General features: G+C 34.4%; 1 protein-coding gene across 1 annotated transcript; it reads right to left on the bottom strand.

The window, feature by feature from the left end:
* Positions 1-7,754: 7,754 nt before the first annotated feature.
* Positions 7,755-19,620, bottom strand: LOC144425865 (uncharacterized). The gene is made up of 7 exons (XM_078115615.1): positions 19,497-19,620; positions 17,959-18,029; positions 17,565-17,601; positions 16,986-17,114; positions 9,756-9,944; positions 9,030-9,244; positions 7,755-8,284 (listed from the first exon to the last, which is right to left on the bottom strand). Exons 1-7 carry the CDS (start codon positions 19,564-19,566, stop codon positions 8,087-8,089), a joined length of 909 nt encoding a protein of 302 aa, XP_077971741.1. The 5' UTR covers positions 19,567-19,620; the 3' UTR covers positions 7,755-8,086.
* Between the last annotated feature and the right edge of the window lie 742 nt (positions 19,621-20,362).

Raw genomic sequence — 20,362 nt, forward strand, 5'->3', positions numbered from 1 at the left:
TAAAATGGAGAATTCTGGAGGGCGAGCAAAACCTTTAAAAAAGTTTAAAACATGAGAGATATCATTTGCCCGCCCACCAGCACACACACACACACAAATATATTACAAAAAACACAAACATAGTTAAACAAGGCTTGGGCAAGAAATAATCAAACGAAAGATACCGGTACTCGAATGTATTGAACTTCTGGGCTGTTACCGTATACTTTCTGACTTTTGAAACACCTTAGCTATTGCAGTAATAATGACCAATTCAATATGCACAGAATATGCCAGCAATACCGTACGCGCTGTTAATTTAATGTTTATTTTGTGATATTGCGATAAACCAAAAATCTTCAGCGTCAAATGTCAGAATGTAAACTTTCATCATAACATCGCTTTTGTGGATTTTGACCCTTCAGAATTTCAACATGCCTTGATTTTACTTTTAATATACCGGTACGGTATTCAGAGGTATCGTACCCTACCTATTTAGTCTACGGTACGGTACTTGACTACCAGTACGGTACCGGTACCGGTACGGTATAAAAATAGTGGTCTGAAGGTACCGGTATAACTGAAGCTACCGATATTATGTTACCGTACGATATGAATTATAACAACCGGTATAAAGCACTTCAAAACACAAATTAACCACAACTCTATAACTACCAGGAAATTAAGCCACAAAACAAACCAAGAAAAATCCTAAACCAGACTAGTTAAGAGAAACGACCCGTAAATTAGCCCTCGTTTGTTCGCCGCCTTGAGGAAATGCCAATGATTCATTTGCAAAACACTCAGTGGTCATACTAAATTGCGGAAATTTAACGACTGGAAACATTTAAAATAAATCAAAAAATTTTAATATTTACTGATTTAGGAGAATTATGTTCAATCCAGCGATAAAATAACTATTTTAGCACAAAGAAATATAAATTACATATGGCATAATGTAATTTCAATTAATCTTAATCCATGCGTCACAAACGAAAGGAAAAAGGGATGCATTTTGATGTCATAATAGAATAAATCCAAGCAAGTGGCCATATCCGTTTCGAATGGAGCAAAACGTTACTCGCATGACTGTGTAATGGTATTTTTAAAGAGTTTACGATAATTATTTGAAATCTTAGTCGAGTCAGATGAAGTACTGTGGCGGCTAGCCTGGTATGCGTCGTTAAGAATAAAAGCAGAGAATACTTTTCTCCCTGTCAATGGTATCAGTTCAAGCCGGGCACTGTATTACTATTAGTTGAGCAGACTCCGGTATTTTTTTCGGAAATGCGCCAGCGCTTACCAGAAACTTTCTGTCAGAGCTAGGAGTTCTTTCTTCCACGAAATTGGATTCTGCGAATCCGCGTAGAGTAATCAGAATTGTGATGATGAGACCGTTCGACGATTAACACTTGTGCGACCGTGAACTGATACGTATCTCGGCCAATAAGAAAATAGAGGCATAAGGACACAATTTACATATTTATCCCCGTGGAAAAGAAAGCCGACAAGACGGTTCAATCATAGGGCAGGAGTTTCCAACACGCGGCCCGCAAAAAACTGAGCGTCGTGGCTGAGATTTTTCAAGAAAAAAAGCACAGAATATTATATGAGAAGTGAGAAGATCTGTATTTTGTGTGAAATTACAATAACAAGGTTGAGTGTCTCATATGTTCTGCAATTATTGCTGTTCGAAAATAATACAACACCCCACGACATTACGGCTCATTTTACCAGTACACAGGGAAAATACCATGTCTTTACTGAAACAATTCGTCACAAAAAGTTGTCGCAATTAAAATTTCAGATTCAGATGAAACAGAGAATATTTTTCCCAGACGTGAATAAAACTTGTGAAGATTCGGTGAAAGCAAGTGCCCTTTTGTTGAAGAAAACGTTATTAAAGAGTGTATGTTGAAGGCTTGTGAAGTAATTAGCTGCAATTCGTTTTAACAATGAATGTTAACAACAGCCTTTCGCATACGACTAACGGACTAGAGTTTGTATGCTGTCTTAAGACTAGCAAATCAACGCAAAATGAAGCCAAACATCGAATCTCTCACCGCTACAAAACGGTGCCAAATATCCAGCACAAGTAAATGAATATGTTTCATGTGTCGATTAGTGGAAGATCCAAGTGTAATTTCAACAAATATATTCAGATTTCCTTCATTAATTTTTGCGATGGTGAGCGTATTCATAACAGTGCACTTCACCGCCTTACTTTTAATTTTTGTTAGTAAGACTAGGTCAGATTTCATGAATGCCACCGCATAATAAAAGTTGTTTATTCAAGCATAGTATAAGTAAGGTAAAATGCAGTCGTTGGCCAGCAAGACTAATTGGATACTACGAACCCAATGTAATATCAACATTCTAATAAACGAAACAGCTAGCCGGCGAGAGTCATAATCTGTTGGAAAGTACGAGAAAATATAAAGATCACAAGAAGCCGTTGGAGGTTAGATTATTTAGTTAAATAGTTGGTTCCTTTAGTTCTTGGTATTATGTCGGTACAGCGTTTTGCAACGGGTGGGGAATTTTGTTATTTTGGGTGAGGAGATTCGGTTAATATTACTTTGTATTCACGGTGGTTTCACTAAGACCCTAAGTGTGAGCTACGCGTAACACCAGCTGAGCATCGTTTATGAATTGAACAAATATTGAAAACGGAATTTTTATGCATAACCAGGGAGAAATTAAGATCCGAAATAAGCAATGGGAATTTTATCCAAAAAAGCTGGAAACCACCATGTTAGTAGCTACTTTTTTAGTAACTACTGTGTTCCCCCGAAAATAAGACCTAGCCTAAATTTTAAATATTCGAATATAAGCCCTCCGCTCAAAATAAGACCTATTCGATAGTGCAACACTTATTTTTTACATAGTCGACAGGAACACGTTTCTCCTACAAATTGGTCATTTTTGAATGATCTATGTTTAGCACTTTTTTTTCTTCTAAATAAAACCGTGTTATTTATAAGTAAAAAGATATCGGTTTCACTTTTTGTATATTTGAAAAACTCGTAATTCTCTACTTTGTAATTTTGTTTTTGATGAATGAAAATAAATGACATACACCAAAATAAGCCCTAGTGTTACTTTTCGAAGGGAAATTGAAATAAGATCTTTTTTGTTATTTTCGGCGAAACACGGTAGTCGGTAGTAAACCAATTTTACTTTTGGCTTGTTTTTTGTGGCATTTGACATCTTTATTACGCACTGAACTGTGAGCATTGACACTGAAAAACGCTGATTTTTCGTGAGTTGTGTTAGTTTAACTTCATATTCGCCTTCTGAATACGTTACGGCGAATTGACAGAAAATTCAACTCCGCATATCTGGAAAACTTATTTTACTCTGCTCCTGAAATTAAAGTAGGTAGCCACGTTATCGATCCAGGTTCTGGCGAACTTACGTATTCGTTTACATATCTTTACCGACTCTGAATATTCACTTTACGATACGGGCGGTAATCGGCTATGCTGAACGTACGATAGTGTTGGTATCACCACGGGTAGCCGTGGTTATAATACAAACATCCACTATTACCTAACCTTTGAGTTTAATCATTCTCGAGTATAAGAACATCTATAATTTGTTTAACCTTCGATTTGTTTTCGAAGTTAGGTATAATCAGAATTATCTGAAACTCGCCCCAGACAGCAGAAAAGTTTGGCAGGCCCCTCAGTATCACGCAGTCTTTCGTCTTTTTTGTATACTTCGTTCACGTTACCCACTTGATAATTGAACGCAACTTTCTTTCTCTTGATTACTGTCGTGTATTATCCCATAACATCTGACAAATAAGGTAAGACGTATATTTTGAGCCAAACCCTTCCTTTTTGTCGTTATTTCGATGATTTCAAAGATCGATGATTTATTGCTAATTTCATATACTGTATGTGTCATATTTTACCCTGTGTTATTACTGCGGACGGCCGTGTACCCCTATTAACTTTATTCTAAGTTGCATTGGCCTTCCAAGTAATCTTTCATTGCGTTTGTCCGTTCGTTGTTATTAGGTTGCTTCTGGTTTCATGCCAGAGCGACTAAAATATAACTGTTCGACTTATAGTTTTACAAAAGTGGGGCATCAGAAAATCCTGAATCTTTGGAATTGATTATTATTAAAGTAAAAGGCAAGATATATTTAGTGTTTTCTTTTACAATTAGGTATGTTTTTTAGGCTCACCATACGTCCCGGTTATCCGGGAGAGTCCCTGTTTTGACAAGCCCATAGACTTAAATGTCCCGGTCATGTAGTATGGCAGTCATAAATATTTATTTTTTTTCAATATCAACACAAAATTTTTGTTATTGGGGGTAGTCCATTTATCACTAATTTGCAACTCACCTCACTAATTCAGTGAGAGAGAGAGAGAACTACTATGCAAAAAAGTGCACGTTTCTCCATAACTTAAATATTACTAAGACTAGGAATCGGACCACGGTTTGTCAATTCCCCGCTGTTCTGGTTTTTGTTTTATATATATGGTAAGCCTAGTATGTTAGAAATATTGTATAAATGTGGACAACCCGAAATCGCAATAAACCACGGTCAAAAACGTAATATCATATTATTTGCACAAAGATACGACACCATTCTGACCATATTTTTATTCCGCTCATATTAAAATAAATTAGTGTCTCGTGTGATCTTGTGGTCAGGCAAGGTCGTGAAGACTTCTGGTAATCTGCTGTGATAGTTTGCACACTCGTACTACTTCGTTATGACCTGCGTGTCCGTATATTTGAGCATCGCTCTCTTGTGTTTTTATAAGGTCAGCAAAAATTAGAGTCTATGGCAATAACCTAGCTTGACTTATCTCAGTCTAAGATTATCACAGGGAGCGACCGCGCTATCGGAAGATGTTGGCAAGGCTGGCTGGTAGGGTCACTGTATGTGCAGTTCTATGCAACAATTGATCCGCATCCGCGTTCTGACTTTCCAGACTGTTTCGGAGGTGTAACTCTATTGCATCCCTGTGACTGTTTACGGGTTCGTCTTACTTATGCTGCTAAAAAAGCTCCACCAATGATTGTGACAATCTTCCCCAAATGATTAATATTTGTTAAACACATCTAGGACATAAAATTTAATTATCTGGTGAAAACAATAAACAAAGAAATCATATATTACATTGATTCTCACTCGATAAAACTAAAATATAAAAGAGATGTTCAACTTGTTTCGACAGATAAAGAGAGAAAGGCAATTCAAAAATTTTCTGTCAGTTTCAACTACCAAACAGCGACACAAATAAACTTGGATTTTCAGAGACTAATACTAAAATCCAACTTCAAATTTCCCCCAATTTTAAATAGCAAGAAGGTTCTTTCATAGGGGTGATGGCTTTGCATAGAATAGGTGGGTATTTCAGATTTATATCGAGGGAAATTTCAGGTGATTAATGGTATTTTGAAGAAAAAAAAACAAGCGCTGAATTCAATACCGAATACGATAATAAAAACTGAAGGAAACGAATCAATGAATGTTGTCGAGTCATGTGAATATCTACTATAAAACGAAACGTAAAATTACACTGAATTTGCGGATAAGTTATATCGAGAATAAAGTCAAATTGAATATTTTCACACTTTCACTCTAAGTGATGTATAAGCAGGCACTCATACAGGAGCAGTTAATATTTCGACAGAGACCAGAATCCCACTAGTTTGCTTACCCAATTTACTCTACAAGAAAGTTTAAAAATTATCTGATGAACTTTAAGGAAACACAATATCGAATATATTATTATGCTCAATGTTAACGTAATATTTTTAAGAGTTTTTTTATTAATTTTATTTATTCGTTCTTATATAGAGGAGAAAATTGAGAAATTAATGATTTGTTGAACACATCTAAGAAACAGAATAAGTAATCAAAGTGTAAATTCAGTGGAGATCCGCGGAAATTTATAAACAAACATGTTATCTCCAGCAGCGGCTTTTCTTTTTCAGACATAAATATGCAATTTTCTCCGCAACTAAAGAGTAGAATTAACAAAATAATAAATAGTAATTATACAAAATCAGTTATCTAAAATCGTAAAAATGGGGAAGCGGATGCATATTGACGGATTAAAATGTACAGGGATTTGAAGAAGTCCGCGGATTAAAAGCCGAAAAGACCGTACTTCGTGCCATTTAACGCTGCTATCGTGTATTAAGTGTCCCTGGTTAGTCTAGCACAGGGGTCACCAAACTTTTTTGACCGCGGGCCGGGTATGACTCAAACTATGTTGAAACGGGCCGGACAAATATTTTTGTCAATGCAATATGGCTACAATAAATTCACAAAAGTTGGGAAATCCATTCAATTTGGTAACGATATATATTCTACATTTCTGAAGACTTGAATTTTAAATTCTATCTATATCGCAGGATATAGATCGCAAACATCCTAGGAAAACAATTATACAAGATTTTCATATCTTGACAACTATCCTGAGTTTAGCTGTTATCAAAACGTTGCAGTCATGAATTAGGAATGTTACAAAATTCGCCTTTTTGCGCCAAAAAATGTCCGCATCACGTCTGCTAAGTACCGTTACGCCGTGTCGGAATACCGCTCATAACAACGACTACGGACTGCTTGCTGTAGCATAGAATTCCATAAAATTTTGACATAATTTAGATAAAATAAACAACTATTATCTGGTATTTGATTTTTTTCATTAGCGCATAAATTTCCCATCATTCAGAACTTTCAAAAATTACGCTCAAGTTATACTTAGTGCAAATTAATGGTATTGTCTATAGACACCAATAAAATTTATGTAGACGTGTGTATTTCTTACCTATCTTGATACTTACCAATTTACCAATGAACCACTGACAAACTAACATGCACAACTCCAGCGTTTATTTGCCACGATCTTTCGGCGGTGTAAAACACCATTGCCAGAATAAAATCCTGAAATAGTCTCAATATTCCATAGATGTGACGCAGATCGAAAGATTAGTGATTGATATGTTTTTTTTTCGTATTTATTACAGTTCTTATCAGAAAAGTAATACAATCCTTATGAAAAAAATTGGCCTGTCGGGCGGTACTAAAATTCCAATATTTCTTGACCGTTTTTTACAAGCTTGGTATTATTTTCTTATTTTCACTCAGATATATCTAATTGTGCAGTTTTCATTTAAATCGGATGAACTATTAATTTTTTTGTAACATACGTACATGAATATCCGCATTTAAGCAGTACAAAAATTAGTGTGACTTTTAAAATTGTAGCAGTACGCGAGGGATTACAGTACTGTTAGCGCAAAATGCACATTCGACGTTCATTTTAGCACAAGAAACGTAAACAGTTTCGTCGAAAGCACGCGTCACGAGTGTACGAATGTATCTTTCGCAGAAAACGTTGCATACTGGTAGAAAATTTAAACCTATTTTGTCACTGCTAATTCTAGACTAATTTTTCATTACTACTAATAAAACTATAACTCATAAGGAGGCAAATGATGACTGACTTAATTAGTTTCATTCATACTTAAATTTCCCAAACACAACCTAAAACTAACAAAGTATTGTTCACAACCACGACTGAAAATCTGTCAGGGTGACAAAAGTGTCTGAGCGAATGCGAAAAGGCCTATTACACGTCACTCTTTTGCATCTTGCTGATTGGCCAATTTTACGAAATAAACAAGGAAGACGATGCTCGGGAAAATTTCCTTTGGAAAAATATTTCGCCCTTTTTGCGTGTTATCGCGGGCCGGATAAAATGACGCCGCGGGCCGTAGTTTGGTGACCCCTGGTCTAGCAGAGTATTCTTGCTGAATGAACGAGGATTTCTATTTTTCTACGTATGAGTTACAGCTTCGGCAAAGCATTGTTAAGAAATGAAGCGACAACAATTACGGCTTTCGGGGTGGCTTATTATTATTATGTTTTCACAAAAATTCCACAAATTTTTAAACTGAAATACGTATTCTCCATTTTTACGATTTTGGCAGGAATTTTTGCATTAATTTCCCAACATAGTTGACAAACATATATAGTTGATAGTTCATATTGATATCATTAATTACACGAAAAAAGTTTCTCCATCTTATTTTTCTATCTGAGAGTTTGCTATAACAGTTAGATGAAAGTTTAAATTTCACACAAGACGGATCTGTTACGATCTGGGTAGTTGTAAATGTATTGATGTGCGACTTCTGGTTCTACACGAATCCCGAGACACATGTTTGTCCAATCAGAATAACCCTGTCCATTGTATGGAGACTCAAAGTACCATTTGAAACCACTGAGTGATGTCTCAGTTCCATTGCGGAAACGAAGAATCTGGTTCTAAAACAAGGAAGGGGAACAATATTGAGTAGTTATTAGAACAATTTGATTATATTCGAAAGTTATGGAATTTATTAAAACTTTTCCCGTTCCATGTCAAAGATAGCGTAGAATACGAATGCTAAAAGTAGGAAGTTAATTATTAATAAAATATATATATATAATCAATTTCATGTATTCTCTTAATTTTCCCCTTACTATACTGGTATTATTTGTCGGAGATCTTGGTTTCGAGTCATGGTTTATCAAGTTATCTCAACCAGTATTAAATAAACAAAACAAACGTCCGATCTGAATGATGACGGCTCTACCAATCTCCTCACGTTTGAGTTAAAGTTTTATGAAATGCCTTATAAGAAGCGACAATGAAAAATTCTCATAAAATTGCAAACTGTATGATATTATGACGTTTCAACTTCCCTTTTTAAATTTAAAAACAATATAGATAAACGATATGTGCAGTTAGGAGAAATACTGACAATTCGGCACCCCCGCAGTATGTGCACCAAGATGGTGGACACCGGAATGTGGTATGTGTACCAGGTTAGGGTTAGGACATAATTTGATTCTAATTTTCCTTATTTTAGTTCTATTACGTGTTCGGGGGCTAGCCAAATGACTCCAGTAGTATTTGTATCTGAAATTATGGCCTAACCCTAACCTGGTACACATACTACGTTCCGATGTCCGCCATCTTGGTTTACATACCACATGAGTACCGACAATTCTTTTATTTTCAACTTACGATAGGGTCGTATGTCATGCCGAGGTAGAAGTTTTTCCATCCTTGCCCGTCCAACTTGTTGTCGCGAATGAATGTCATTATCTTGTCCATGTGCTCTTGGCTGTATATATTCGCCAATTTACTGCCCAGCTGTTGACATTTGGCGATCGCTGATGCTTTATTAACCTCTTCAGATGCCAATGGTATGAATATACGTCCGTCATAACTCACAATATCTGTAATAATAAGCAATTGGTAAAAATAATAAGCAATTGGTAAATCATAAGGATTGATCTAAGTGTGTCATCTACATTTGCATTTCTGATTGCGGTTTGTAGTTTATTAAAAAAAAATCGGGGGTTATATATATACCAGGGGTGGGCAAGATTTTTGAAACCGGGGCCAAATATTTTGCCCACCTAGACTGGCGGGCCATGGAAGTGTGACGTAAAAAATAACATTTCATGAACAATATTCACAGCGTTACAAAGCAAAGGTGAAAAACAATAAGCCTCGTGCCAATCTGAATTTGATCGTAATCTCAACAAATTCCTTGAGCTATTTTTAGCTAAAACGTCAAAATTTGATTTCGGTTTGGTTGTGGCAGTATCAGGCGGGCCAGATTGCAATACCTGATGGGCCGAATTTGGCCCGCGGGACGTACTTTGCCCATTTCTATTATATACGCTTGAATACAAAATCTTACAAGACGAAATTAGACATAAAGATTTACTTAACGCAACAGACCTTGTTCAGTAATTCCAGGCAAAATTGTTGGAACGGATGGCTCAGATGTAGTTTGTGGTCTCACAGTAGGAGGTTCATCAGGAGTCTTTATTATGTTTACAGTAGAAAAGAACGCCGTGCGAGTTGTCCAAGGAGACTTTGCAGGCGTATTCAGAGCGGGGACTAAAGAAGTCTCCACGCTGTTGAATTCTGTGTGAAAATAGATTATAGAATTCATTTCAAAAACTAGGTTGTAAAACTATTATGCACTTTTCGGATTTTCGTACGAAGGCGGCAATATTAAATTCAAAATTTCTCTGTTTTACACAATCATTAACGAACGACTTATTCAGTGTCTCTACGTATTATTCCTTATTATAGCTGGAAGAAATATATTTACGAGCCGACAGGCGCCCAGGATCTCAGCTGATAGTTGAGACCCTCACACAGGCGACCGGTTACTACCCACAGAAACTTGTGTATCTAAAACAGACCTCTGTGAAGCTAGCAGCAAAACACGAAATTGTGACTGACAGAATCGCAGAAAATACCCACGCGTAAAATTAAAAGTTCCCAATGGTTTTTAAAAGAAAGTGTACATTTTGATTAGTTTCACAATAGCAAATAAAGCAAAACAATCATTAACTACACTCCTCGTATTGTTAATACATAGTAAACAAGCTAAAGCGACTGGTACAGTGCATAAAATTTTTTTATACTTTTTTGAGAGTTGTTTAAAAATGACCGAATTTTCTCGATTAAGACGGTCGATTCATGAAAACCTCCAATAAAGGCAGCATTGCAACACCATTGGTAAAAAGTAGAAACCTCAAAGATTCGATTTCATTATGTCAGAACAGTCTCAGCACGTTTTGACTTGGCCATATATAATAGTAAACATAGCGTATAATTTTCAATTGTATGCACAATGTATATACAACAAATTTAAAACTAATTTTGTGTTTCAACTAAATTTACTGGATAGTTCATCAAAGAAGATATTTTTCTTTTTGTCACACAACAATAATGCACTTCATTAAACTTAGAATAAGTTGAGGAAAGTCTAAAATACCAAAAAAAAATTACGCTACCTTGTGGATTCTTTAATAAATTTCACGAAATTATCGTTTTTGAAAGGGCGATTTTTCAAAAACCGCCAATAAAGGCAGCACTACGACACATTCGGAAAAAAGCAGATACCTTATAGATTTGATTTCATTATGTCAGAACAGTAGCAGCACGTTTTGACTTGGCCATATATAATACCAAACATAGCGTGTATTCAAAATGGTATAAACAATGCAGAAGTAACATATTCAAAAAAACGTTTGGTATTTCAACTAAATTTACTAGATAAATGATCAAACATCTTTTTCTTTTGGCATACATATATACTGTACTACTGTACGTCCATTAAACTTGGAATGAGTTGCGGAAAGTATGAAATATTGAAATAATCATTTTACGCCCTCTTGTTGATTATTTTCAAATTTTTGAGAAAAATTATCCTTTTTGAAACAGCGATTTCTCAAAAACCGCTAATAAAGGCAGCACTACGACACATTCGGAGAAAAGCAGATACCTTATAGCTTTTATTTCATTTTATCAGAACAATAGCAGCACGTTTTGACTTGGCCATATATAATACCAAACATAGCGTGAATTCAAAATTTCATAAACAATGCAGACGTAACATATTTAAAAAGTGCTTTGTATTTCAACTAAATTTACTAGATAGTTCATCAAACATCTTTTTCTATTGGATATACATCAGTACTCTACGTTCATTAAACTTGGAATAAGTTGCGGAAAATATGAAATACCAAGAAATCATTTTAAGCCCTCTTGTGGATTATTTTCAAACTTTCGAAAAATTATCGCTTTTAAAGGGCGATTTCTCGAAAACCGCCAATAAAGTCAGCACTACGACACATTCGTAGAAAAGCAGATACATTATAGATTCGATTTCATTATGTCAGACAAATAACAGCACGTTTTGCCTTGGCCATATATAATACCAAACATAGCGTACAATTTTCAATTTTATGAACTATGTACAAGTAACATATTTAAAGAGGGTTTTGTATTTAACTAAATTTACTAGAAAATTTATCAAATATTTTTTTCTCGTTGTCACACATCAATACTGTACGTTTATTGGACTTAGAATAAGTTGCGGCAAGTATAAAATAATAGAATTCATTTTATGTCATGTTGTGGTTTCTTTTCATAATTTCATAAAAATATCGTTTTTGAAAGAGAGATTTCCCGAAAACCGCCAATAAAGGCAGCATTACAACACATTCGGAAAAAAGCAGATACCAGTTGGATTTGATTTCAATATGTCAGAACAGTAGCAGCACGTTTTGAATTGGCCATAAATAATACCAAACGTAGCGTATATTATTCAATTTTAAAAGCAATGTAGACCAAACAAATCTAAAATTGATTTTGTATTTCAACTAAATTTCCTGGATAATTCATCAAAGATTTTTTTCTTCGCCACACAACAATAATGTACTTTATTAAACTTGGAATAAGTTGTGGAAAGTCTAAAATACCAAAACAACATTTACGTCCTGTCGTGGATCTTTTGAAAATTTCAAAAAAATTCCCGTTTTTAAAAGGGCGATTTCTCAAAAACCGTCAATAAAGGCAGCACTACGACACATTCGGAGAAAAGCAGATACCTTATAGTTTTGATTTCATTATGTCAGAACAATAGCAGCACGTTTTGACTTGACCAAATATAATATCAAACATAGCGTGAATTCAAAATTTCATAAACAATGCAGACGTAACATTTTTGAAAGTGCTTTGCATTTCAACTAAATTTACGAAATAATTCATCAAATACTTTTATCTCTTGATCATACACCAAAATTGTACGTTCAATAAACTTGGAATAAGTGGGCAAATCTTAAAATAACAAATCATGATTTTAAGCCCTCTTGTGGATAATTTCAGAATTTCAAAAATATATCGTTTTTGAAGGGGCGATTTCTCGAAAACCGCCAATAAAGGCAACATCACGATATATTCCGAGAAAATCAGATACATTATAGATTTGATTTTATTGTGTCAGAACAGTAGCAGCACGTTTTGACTCGGCCATATATAATACCAAACATAGCGTGTATTCAAAATGTTATAAACAATGCAGACGTAACATATTTAAAAAGGGGTTGTATTTCAACTAAATTTGCTGAATTATTATCAAATATATTTTTCTCCTTGTCGAACATCAATATGTCCATTAAACTTAGAATAAGTTTCAGAAAGTATAAAATAATAAAAAACATTTTACGCATCCTCGTGAATTTGTTTTAAAATTTCGAAAATTATGGTTTATGGAGTGGCGATTTCTCGAAAACCGTCAATAAAGGCAACATCACGACACATTCGGAGAAAAGCACATACCTTATAGATTCGATTTTATCATGTCAGAACAGTAGCAGCACGTTTTGACTTGGTCCTATATAACACCAAACTTAGCTTATATTCTTCAATTTTATAAACAACGTAAAAGTATAACAATTTGAAAAGGGTTTGAGTTTCAACCAAATTTGCTGGATAATTAATCAAATATCCTTTTTTTTTCTTTGTCGCACATTATTACTGTACGTCTAAACTTGGAATGGGTGGCGGAAAGAATAAAATACCAAAACTCATTTAAGCCCTCTGGTGGATTTTTTTTACTTTCAAAAAATTAATCGTGTTTGAAATAGCGATTTCTCGAAAACCGCCAATAAAGGCAGCACTACGACACATTCGGATAAAAGCAAATTCCTTGTAGATTCGATTTCACTATACCAGAACAGTAGAAGCACGTTTTGACTTGGCCATATATAATGCCAAACATAGCGTATATTCCCAATCATTTAAATAGCGTAGATGTTCACATATTCTAAAAAGGTTCGGTATTTCAAATAAATTCACCTATTTCATTTGCTTACTCTATCAAACACCGATACTGTGTGTTAATTATACTTGGAATAATTTGCAAATTGATTTGGCCATATATAACATCAAACATAGAGTATATTCTTCAATTTTTGAATAGTGCTAACGTTAAAAATTCAAAAAGCTGTCGTATTTTAAACGAATTTACTGAATACTTGTTCAAATATAATTTTTTCTCAGTCACACATCAATACTGGACAAGGCGAAAAATATATTTGATCAATTATCCAGCAAATTAAGTTGAAATACAAACTTTTTAAATTCGTTACGTCCATTTTGATGTAAAATTTTAAAAACACGCTATGTTTGGTAATATATATGACCAAGTCAAAACGTGCTGTTACTGTTCTGGTATAGTAAAGTCGAATATGTAAGGTATATGATTTTCTCCATATGTGTCGTGGTTCTGCCTTTATTGGCAGTTTTCGAAAAATAGCCACTCCAAAAACGATAATTTTCAAAATTTTGAAAATAATCCACAAGAGGGCGTAAAATAATATTTCGATATTTTATACTTTCCGCAACTTATTCCAACTTTAATGAACGTACAGTATTGATGTGTTAGCAAGACAAAGAAAGTTTGATAAATTATCTAGTAAATTTAGTTTAAATATAAAACTCTTTTTAAATATGTTATGTCTGCATTGTTTTTTGAAATTTTGAATACACGCTATGTTTGGTATTATATATGGTCAAATCAAAACGAGCTGCTACTGTTCTGGTTCAGTCAAATCGAATCTTCAATTTATCTGATATTAACAATTTGCAACTTATTCCAAGTTTGTGTGTGTTTGAAAAAGTAAGAAAACGGAATAATACGTTATTAGGGAATTTACTTGAAATACCAAATCTTTTTAAAATATGTGAACATCTACGCTATTTAAATAATTGAGAATATGCGCTATATTTGGTATTATATATGGCCAAGTCAAAACGTGCTGCTACGGTTCTAACATAATAACATCGAATATAAAAGGTATCTGCGTTTCTTCGAATGTGTCGTAGTGCTGCCTTTATTGGCGGTTTTCGAGAAATCGCCCTTTTAAAAACGATAATTTTTGGAAATTTTGAAAATAGTCCACTAGAGGGCATAAAATGTTTTTTCTGTATTTTATACTTTCCGAATTAATTCTTAGTTTAATAGATGTGCAGTATTAATTTGTGACAAAAAGAAAATATATTTTATCAATTATCCAGCAAATTTAGTTGAAGTGCAACATCTTTTGAAATTTGTTACGTCCATGTTAGTGTAAAATTTTGAAAAAACACGCTATTTTTGTTATTATATATGGTCAAGTCAAAACGTGTTTTGACCTGCTACTGTTTTGGTATAGTGTAATAGAATCTATAAGGTATCTTATTTTCTCCGAATGTGTCGCAGTGCTGCCTTTATTGGCAGTTTTCGAGAAATAGCCATTTTGTAAACGATATTTGGTTGAAATGTTTGAAAGAATCCACTAGAGGTCGGAAATGTTTTTTTGTTGTTTTATACTTCTCGTAACGTATTCCAAGTCTACCCGACGTACAGTATGAATGTGTGACAAAGAGAAAAAGATATTTGATCAATTATGTAGCAAATTTTGTTGAAATATAAACCCTTTTAAAATTTGTTTCGCCCACATTGTTTATAGAATTTAGAATACACGCTATGTTTAGTATTAAATATGGCCAAATCGAAACGTGCTGCTACTGTTCTGGTTTGGTGAAATCGAATCTTTAATGTATCTGCTATTCGCCGAAAGTGTCGTATTGTTGCCTCTTTGGCAGATTTCGAGAAATCGTCACACCAAAAACGGCATGTTTGGGAAATTGAAAAAAAAAAAATTGATATAGGTTGTATGACATTTTTCATTGTTTTATACAATTTGCAACTTATTCCAAGTTTAATTAACACACAGTATCGGTGTTTAAAAAAGTAAGAAAACGAAATATTACGTTATTAGGTGAGTTTATTTAAAATACCAAACCTTTTTAAAATATGTGAACATCTACGCTATTTAAATAATTCAGAATATACGCTATGTTTGGTATCATAAATGGCCAAGTCAAAACGTGCTGCTACTGTTACGGTATAGTGAAGTCGAATCTATAAGGTATGTGCTTTACTCTGAATGTGTCGTGATGCTGCCTTTATTGGCGGTTTTTGAGAAATCACCACTTCAAAAACGATAATTTTTGAGGTGCGCAAACTAATTCACGAGGATGCGCAAAATTTTTTTTATTATTACTTTATACTTTCTGAAACTTATTCTAAGTTTGATAGACGTACAGTATTGATGTGCGACAAAGAGAAAAAGATATTTGATCAATTATCTAGCAAATTTAGTTGAAATACAAAATCAATTTCAAATTTGTTACGTCCATGCCGTTTGTAAAATTTACATTACACGATATGTTTGGTAACATATATGGTCAAGCCAAAACGTGCTGCTACTGTTCTGTTATAAAAAAAATCGAATTGATAGGGTATCTGCTTTTCTTCAAATGTGTCGTGGTGCTGCCTTTATTGGCGGTTTTCGAGGAATCGAGGTTCCAAAAAGGATAATTTTTCGAAACTTTGCATTTGAGGAATACCTGAAAATTCATTTTCGCTCAGTTAGTCTTTTTTTAAACACTATTTTCTTGCTAAATTCAATGTATTCATTCAGTTTAAAGATTTTTCATGTATTTCCGTGCTAAAATTATATTTTGATCAGCCTTTTCAATTTTCATATGTAACTATAAGTGAACACTATATGCGCGTGGAACCTATATTCAATGTGTAAAAATATTCTGGCTGAAAGTGCTGCTAGCTTCACAGTGGTCTAAAACAGCGTTATTTTAAGTGAGTGGGTTACCGGAACTACCAGTTCATTTTGAGCACTGCGCGTTACGTTGAAGTTCGCGCGTGAGTGATATACTGACGCCAATAATCGAAATAATGTTCACTAATATCCCCAAGGCTTCCGCAGGAGGTAGCGTTCCTGGAATTTTAATTTTCGTCTTGGTTTACGATAAATTGGCGAAAATTAAGAGTAAATTCGAAATTCAGTGTGGCCTTTGTAAACGTGAGTAAAATACTTGATATGATTTTGTCGCTGCGTTAAATGTTTCACCCGGTGCCCTTATTACTGTAAGTTTATTTTTTTAATTCGTTTTATCATTCAATTAGTTTGGAATTAATTTTTTAATTCGTGTACATATGAAAAATCTAAATTTGGTAAGGTTACATACCGACAAATAATGCTCTACAGTCTACACCCCTGGCTACAAACAACTGAAAATGAAAAAAAAAAAAGTTTTGTTTACCCTGTGGCTTGGTCGTTTCTTTTACATCTGTGACAGAGGTGTGTATTACGTTGTTTTTTGTTCTTGCTGTGGTGGTTTTCAGTTTTTCTTCTAGAAGGGTTATCATGCTTGCCAACTTGTTGATTTGCTCTATAAATAAATAGGAATTATTTAACTATCAAACTTTTTATATATCCGTTTTAATTTAATCATCCATTGGTCAGTCGTTATATTAACAAATTTTTTTTTAGAAAAATCCAAATATGATGTATTTTAAACTGAATATATTTGGTCTCAAAATTGAAACTTAATTTAAAACTATTTTATTGTTAAAGTTGCCAATTCGACGAAATTAAAATGTTAAATTATTTCAATTATATGAATAAATAAAATAGAAAACTTCAAGATTTAAAATATTTTGTTATTAAAACAATAAAGTAACCAAACGTGGCAGACTACAATTCTGGGAAAAATATTTTTTACGCAACAGGTGCTGATCCTAGTTTGATAAATCAGGCAACCTAATTTGAAGAAATATAAAATAACCAATTTCGATGGGGATCACAGGTAAATCGTTAAAGTGTATTTTATGTTACGAACCTTCCAAAGATTTTTCTCTGTTCCTCAATTCCTCATTCTTAAAACATAAAGGATTATAGAGTGACAAATGAAAATGAATTATCCGGGACTTCGTAAATTTGCGAAAAATTTAAAAATTATGTGATAACATAATGTCGTTGAGCGCATAATGTTTATAGGATTTTTGGACCTCCTGAAGTATGCGCACCATGATGGCGCACAACCTGAACATAGTATGTGTACCAGGTTAGGGTTCAGGTTGTGCGACGTTTTGGTGCGCATACTTCAGGAGAACCGGTTTTTCAAATAAACAAAGTGAAGCAAATAAATTTTAAATATATTATCAATGTCGCCAGTCATACCTTTTTTTAAAAACAAATAAATCTGTGATATGGTGCTACCATGAATATCTTACCATTTCGCATTCCCGGAATACTTTCCACATAGGTATATTGTTACACAGCATTGGCGCCCAGCATTTCTCTCCTGTTGAAGAAAGATGTATAGTTAGATGAACAACGACAAATCAAGAACATTCTTTGCCATAGAAATGTAACAAAATATTAATAGTGAAAAGGAGGTAATTTTACAAATATTTTAATAGTACGCGATCGTTCGATTTCCCTACTTCCTTATAGCTGTGACGTAATAGCTGCATAAGAAATAAACGTAATTGTAAATGACGCCCTTTGACCTGATGACTGTTGAAGGCGCTGCCAAATGCGAAGCGTAACTTGAAACGATGGGCTGGCCTTAAATCTGAGTCGGTCAAATGCGGGGTCATGTCACGTGACGTCATGATTGATGTTAAATGACCCATGACATTCTTATCAAATAACTAGGAAAAGATTGGTCGTTGCAGTAATAAAGAATGTTTAGCTAAACGACAATAGCCGGAATCTGATATTCAATTCCTTGCTGATGCGACGTAGTTATAGTGCTTAAATGCAAGAATGAATGACAACTGATTGTAATAAAACGATTCGTGTTTGTTTTCGATATATTCGACAATGATGCATTATCTACCAATCAAGCGTAGTATGTCGCTGATAGGTCAAATATGTAATCTTTGTAGGCCAGGTTTGACACAGCAAGTGGGTTGCTTCCGTCTGTCTACTGAGTGCAAATTCTGCGATTTACGGTGCATTTACAAATTGGCCAAGTTTAATACGTTGATCTCTCACAGCGGCAAAACTCGCATTTGTTATGCAATAATAATAATATGCTTCATGGGGATTGCCCAGACTTAAATACGGTATGTTTATATCATATTTTGCACGTGTATGCTACAGTACTGTGCTCTTTCTGTTTTAAAACACAAAACAAGCGCTGTATGAAATCGGTTCAAGTTAATTTCTGGAGGCATGTTCTTAAATTCACTCAACATCAGACGCGATCGATTACTCGAGACTTGGCGATCGGCCGGCCATCCCTGCTGTACACTATGATCGAAAGCTTAACAATATACTTGGTATTTCGTCCCCAAAAAAAGAATTTTATTTTATTTAAAACCTTCATACCAACTCATTAAATCAGGGGTGCACAAGATTTCATGACCATGGGCCAAAAGTTTAGCCCATCTAGACTAACGGGCCATGTAAGTGTGACGTAAAATGTTACATTTTATGAACAATATTTACAATGTTACAAAACGAAATGGGATAGATGCCACAATTAAATTAATCGCAAGCCCATTGAATTCCCCGAGCAATTTTTTGGATAAAACATCAAGATTGGTTTTAATTTGGTTTTGGCAGCAACAGGCTGGCCCGATTGAATTACCAAACGGGCCGAATTTAGCCCGCGGGCCGTAGTTTGCCCATGTCAGCGTTAAATCATACGGCCACCCATGAATCCGAAGTATTAAGAAATCACAAGACTTGCAGTCCAATATACAATATTCTAAAAATCCAGATTAAAAATGATTCACGTTATAATTGTAATAGTACCAACCTTTAATCAATGAAAAAGCTTCGATAATCAGAAGAAGTCTGGTTAAAAGTACGCGTAGAGGAATTTCCATTTTGAAGTCTGCCAACCTTTTTTTGCCTGAATGTCGATCCTTTTACAGTTTGCTATATAGAGTGATACTTAACACTGTTTGCATCGCATTATATTTTAAACGAGCTTAGTCACCGGAAGAGAAAAGATTTATTTTTCTCTCTTTTAAAAAATGATAAAACGTAATTTGTCGCGAAACAAAAGAGAGAAATTAGTGGACGCGTCTCGCTTTCTATCTCAATGAAACAGCACAGGGATTGATGCTTTATTTCCGCACGTACAAAGAATCGGGTGAAAGTTTAATAAACGTTTGGCACAATATAGAATATTGTCGCTACCATGAATATTTTTTACGAATTTGTAAATGCTAATACAGTGATTCCCAACTTTTCATATCTCGTGACCCCTCTCCGGAGGCTTCCAGTACTCGTCGCCCCCTGCTTATCATTCCAGTGGTATGTATTATGTTATTTTAATTTGTAGATTCCAAATCCCATTATATTCAAGCAATTCGTGCTAAACAACAAAGGGAAAACACACTGTAAAATAAGTTAGCAATGAAACTAGGAGGAACGAGAACTTTTCTAGTATGAGTGGGCTATGAGCCCCCGGTTGGGGTCCACTGTGCTAATACATCGGTAATTTATTATAGAAAATCGAAACAATGTACGGGGAAATTAGAATAGAGATGGGAATACTGTATATTCAAATTTCTAGATTTATTCGTTCTTCCCTCGATGCAAAATTCGTAGTTGTAACAATAACACTCACTAAGTATAACACATAGCATATATAAATTTTAATTCGCTAACACAGGG

This window comes from Styela clava, chromosome 8 (assembly GCF_964204865.1).
Source record: "Styela clava chromosome 8, kaStyClav1.hap1.2, whole genome shotgun sequence".
In the NCBI taxonomy this organism is placed as follows: Eukaryota; Metazoa; Chordata; class Ascidiacea; order Stolidobranchia; family Styelidae; genus Styela; species Styela clava.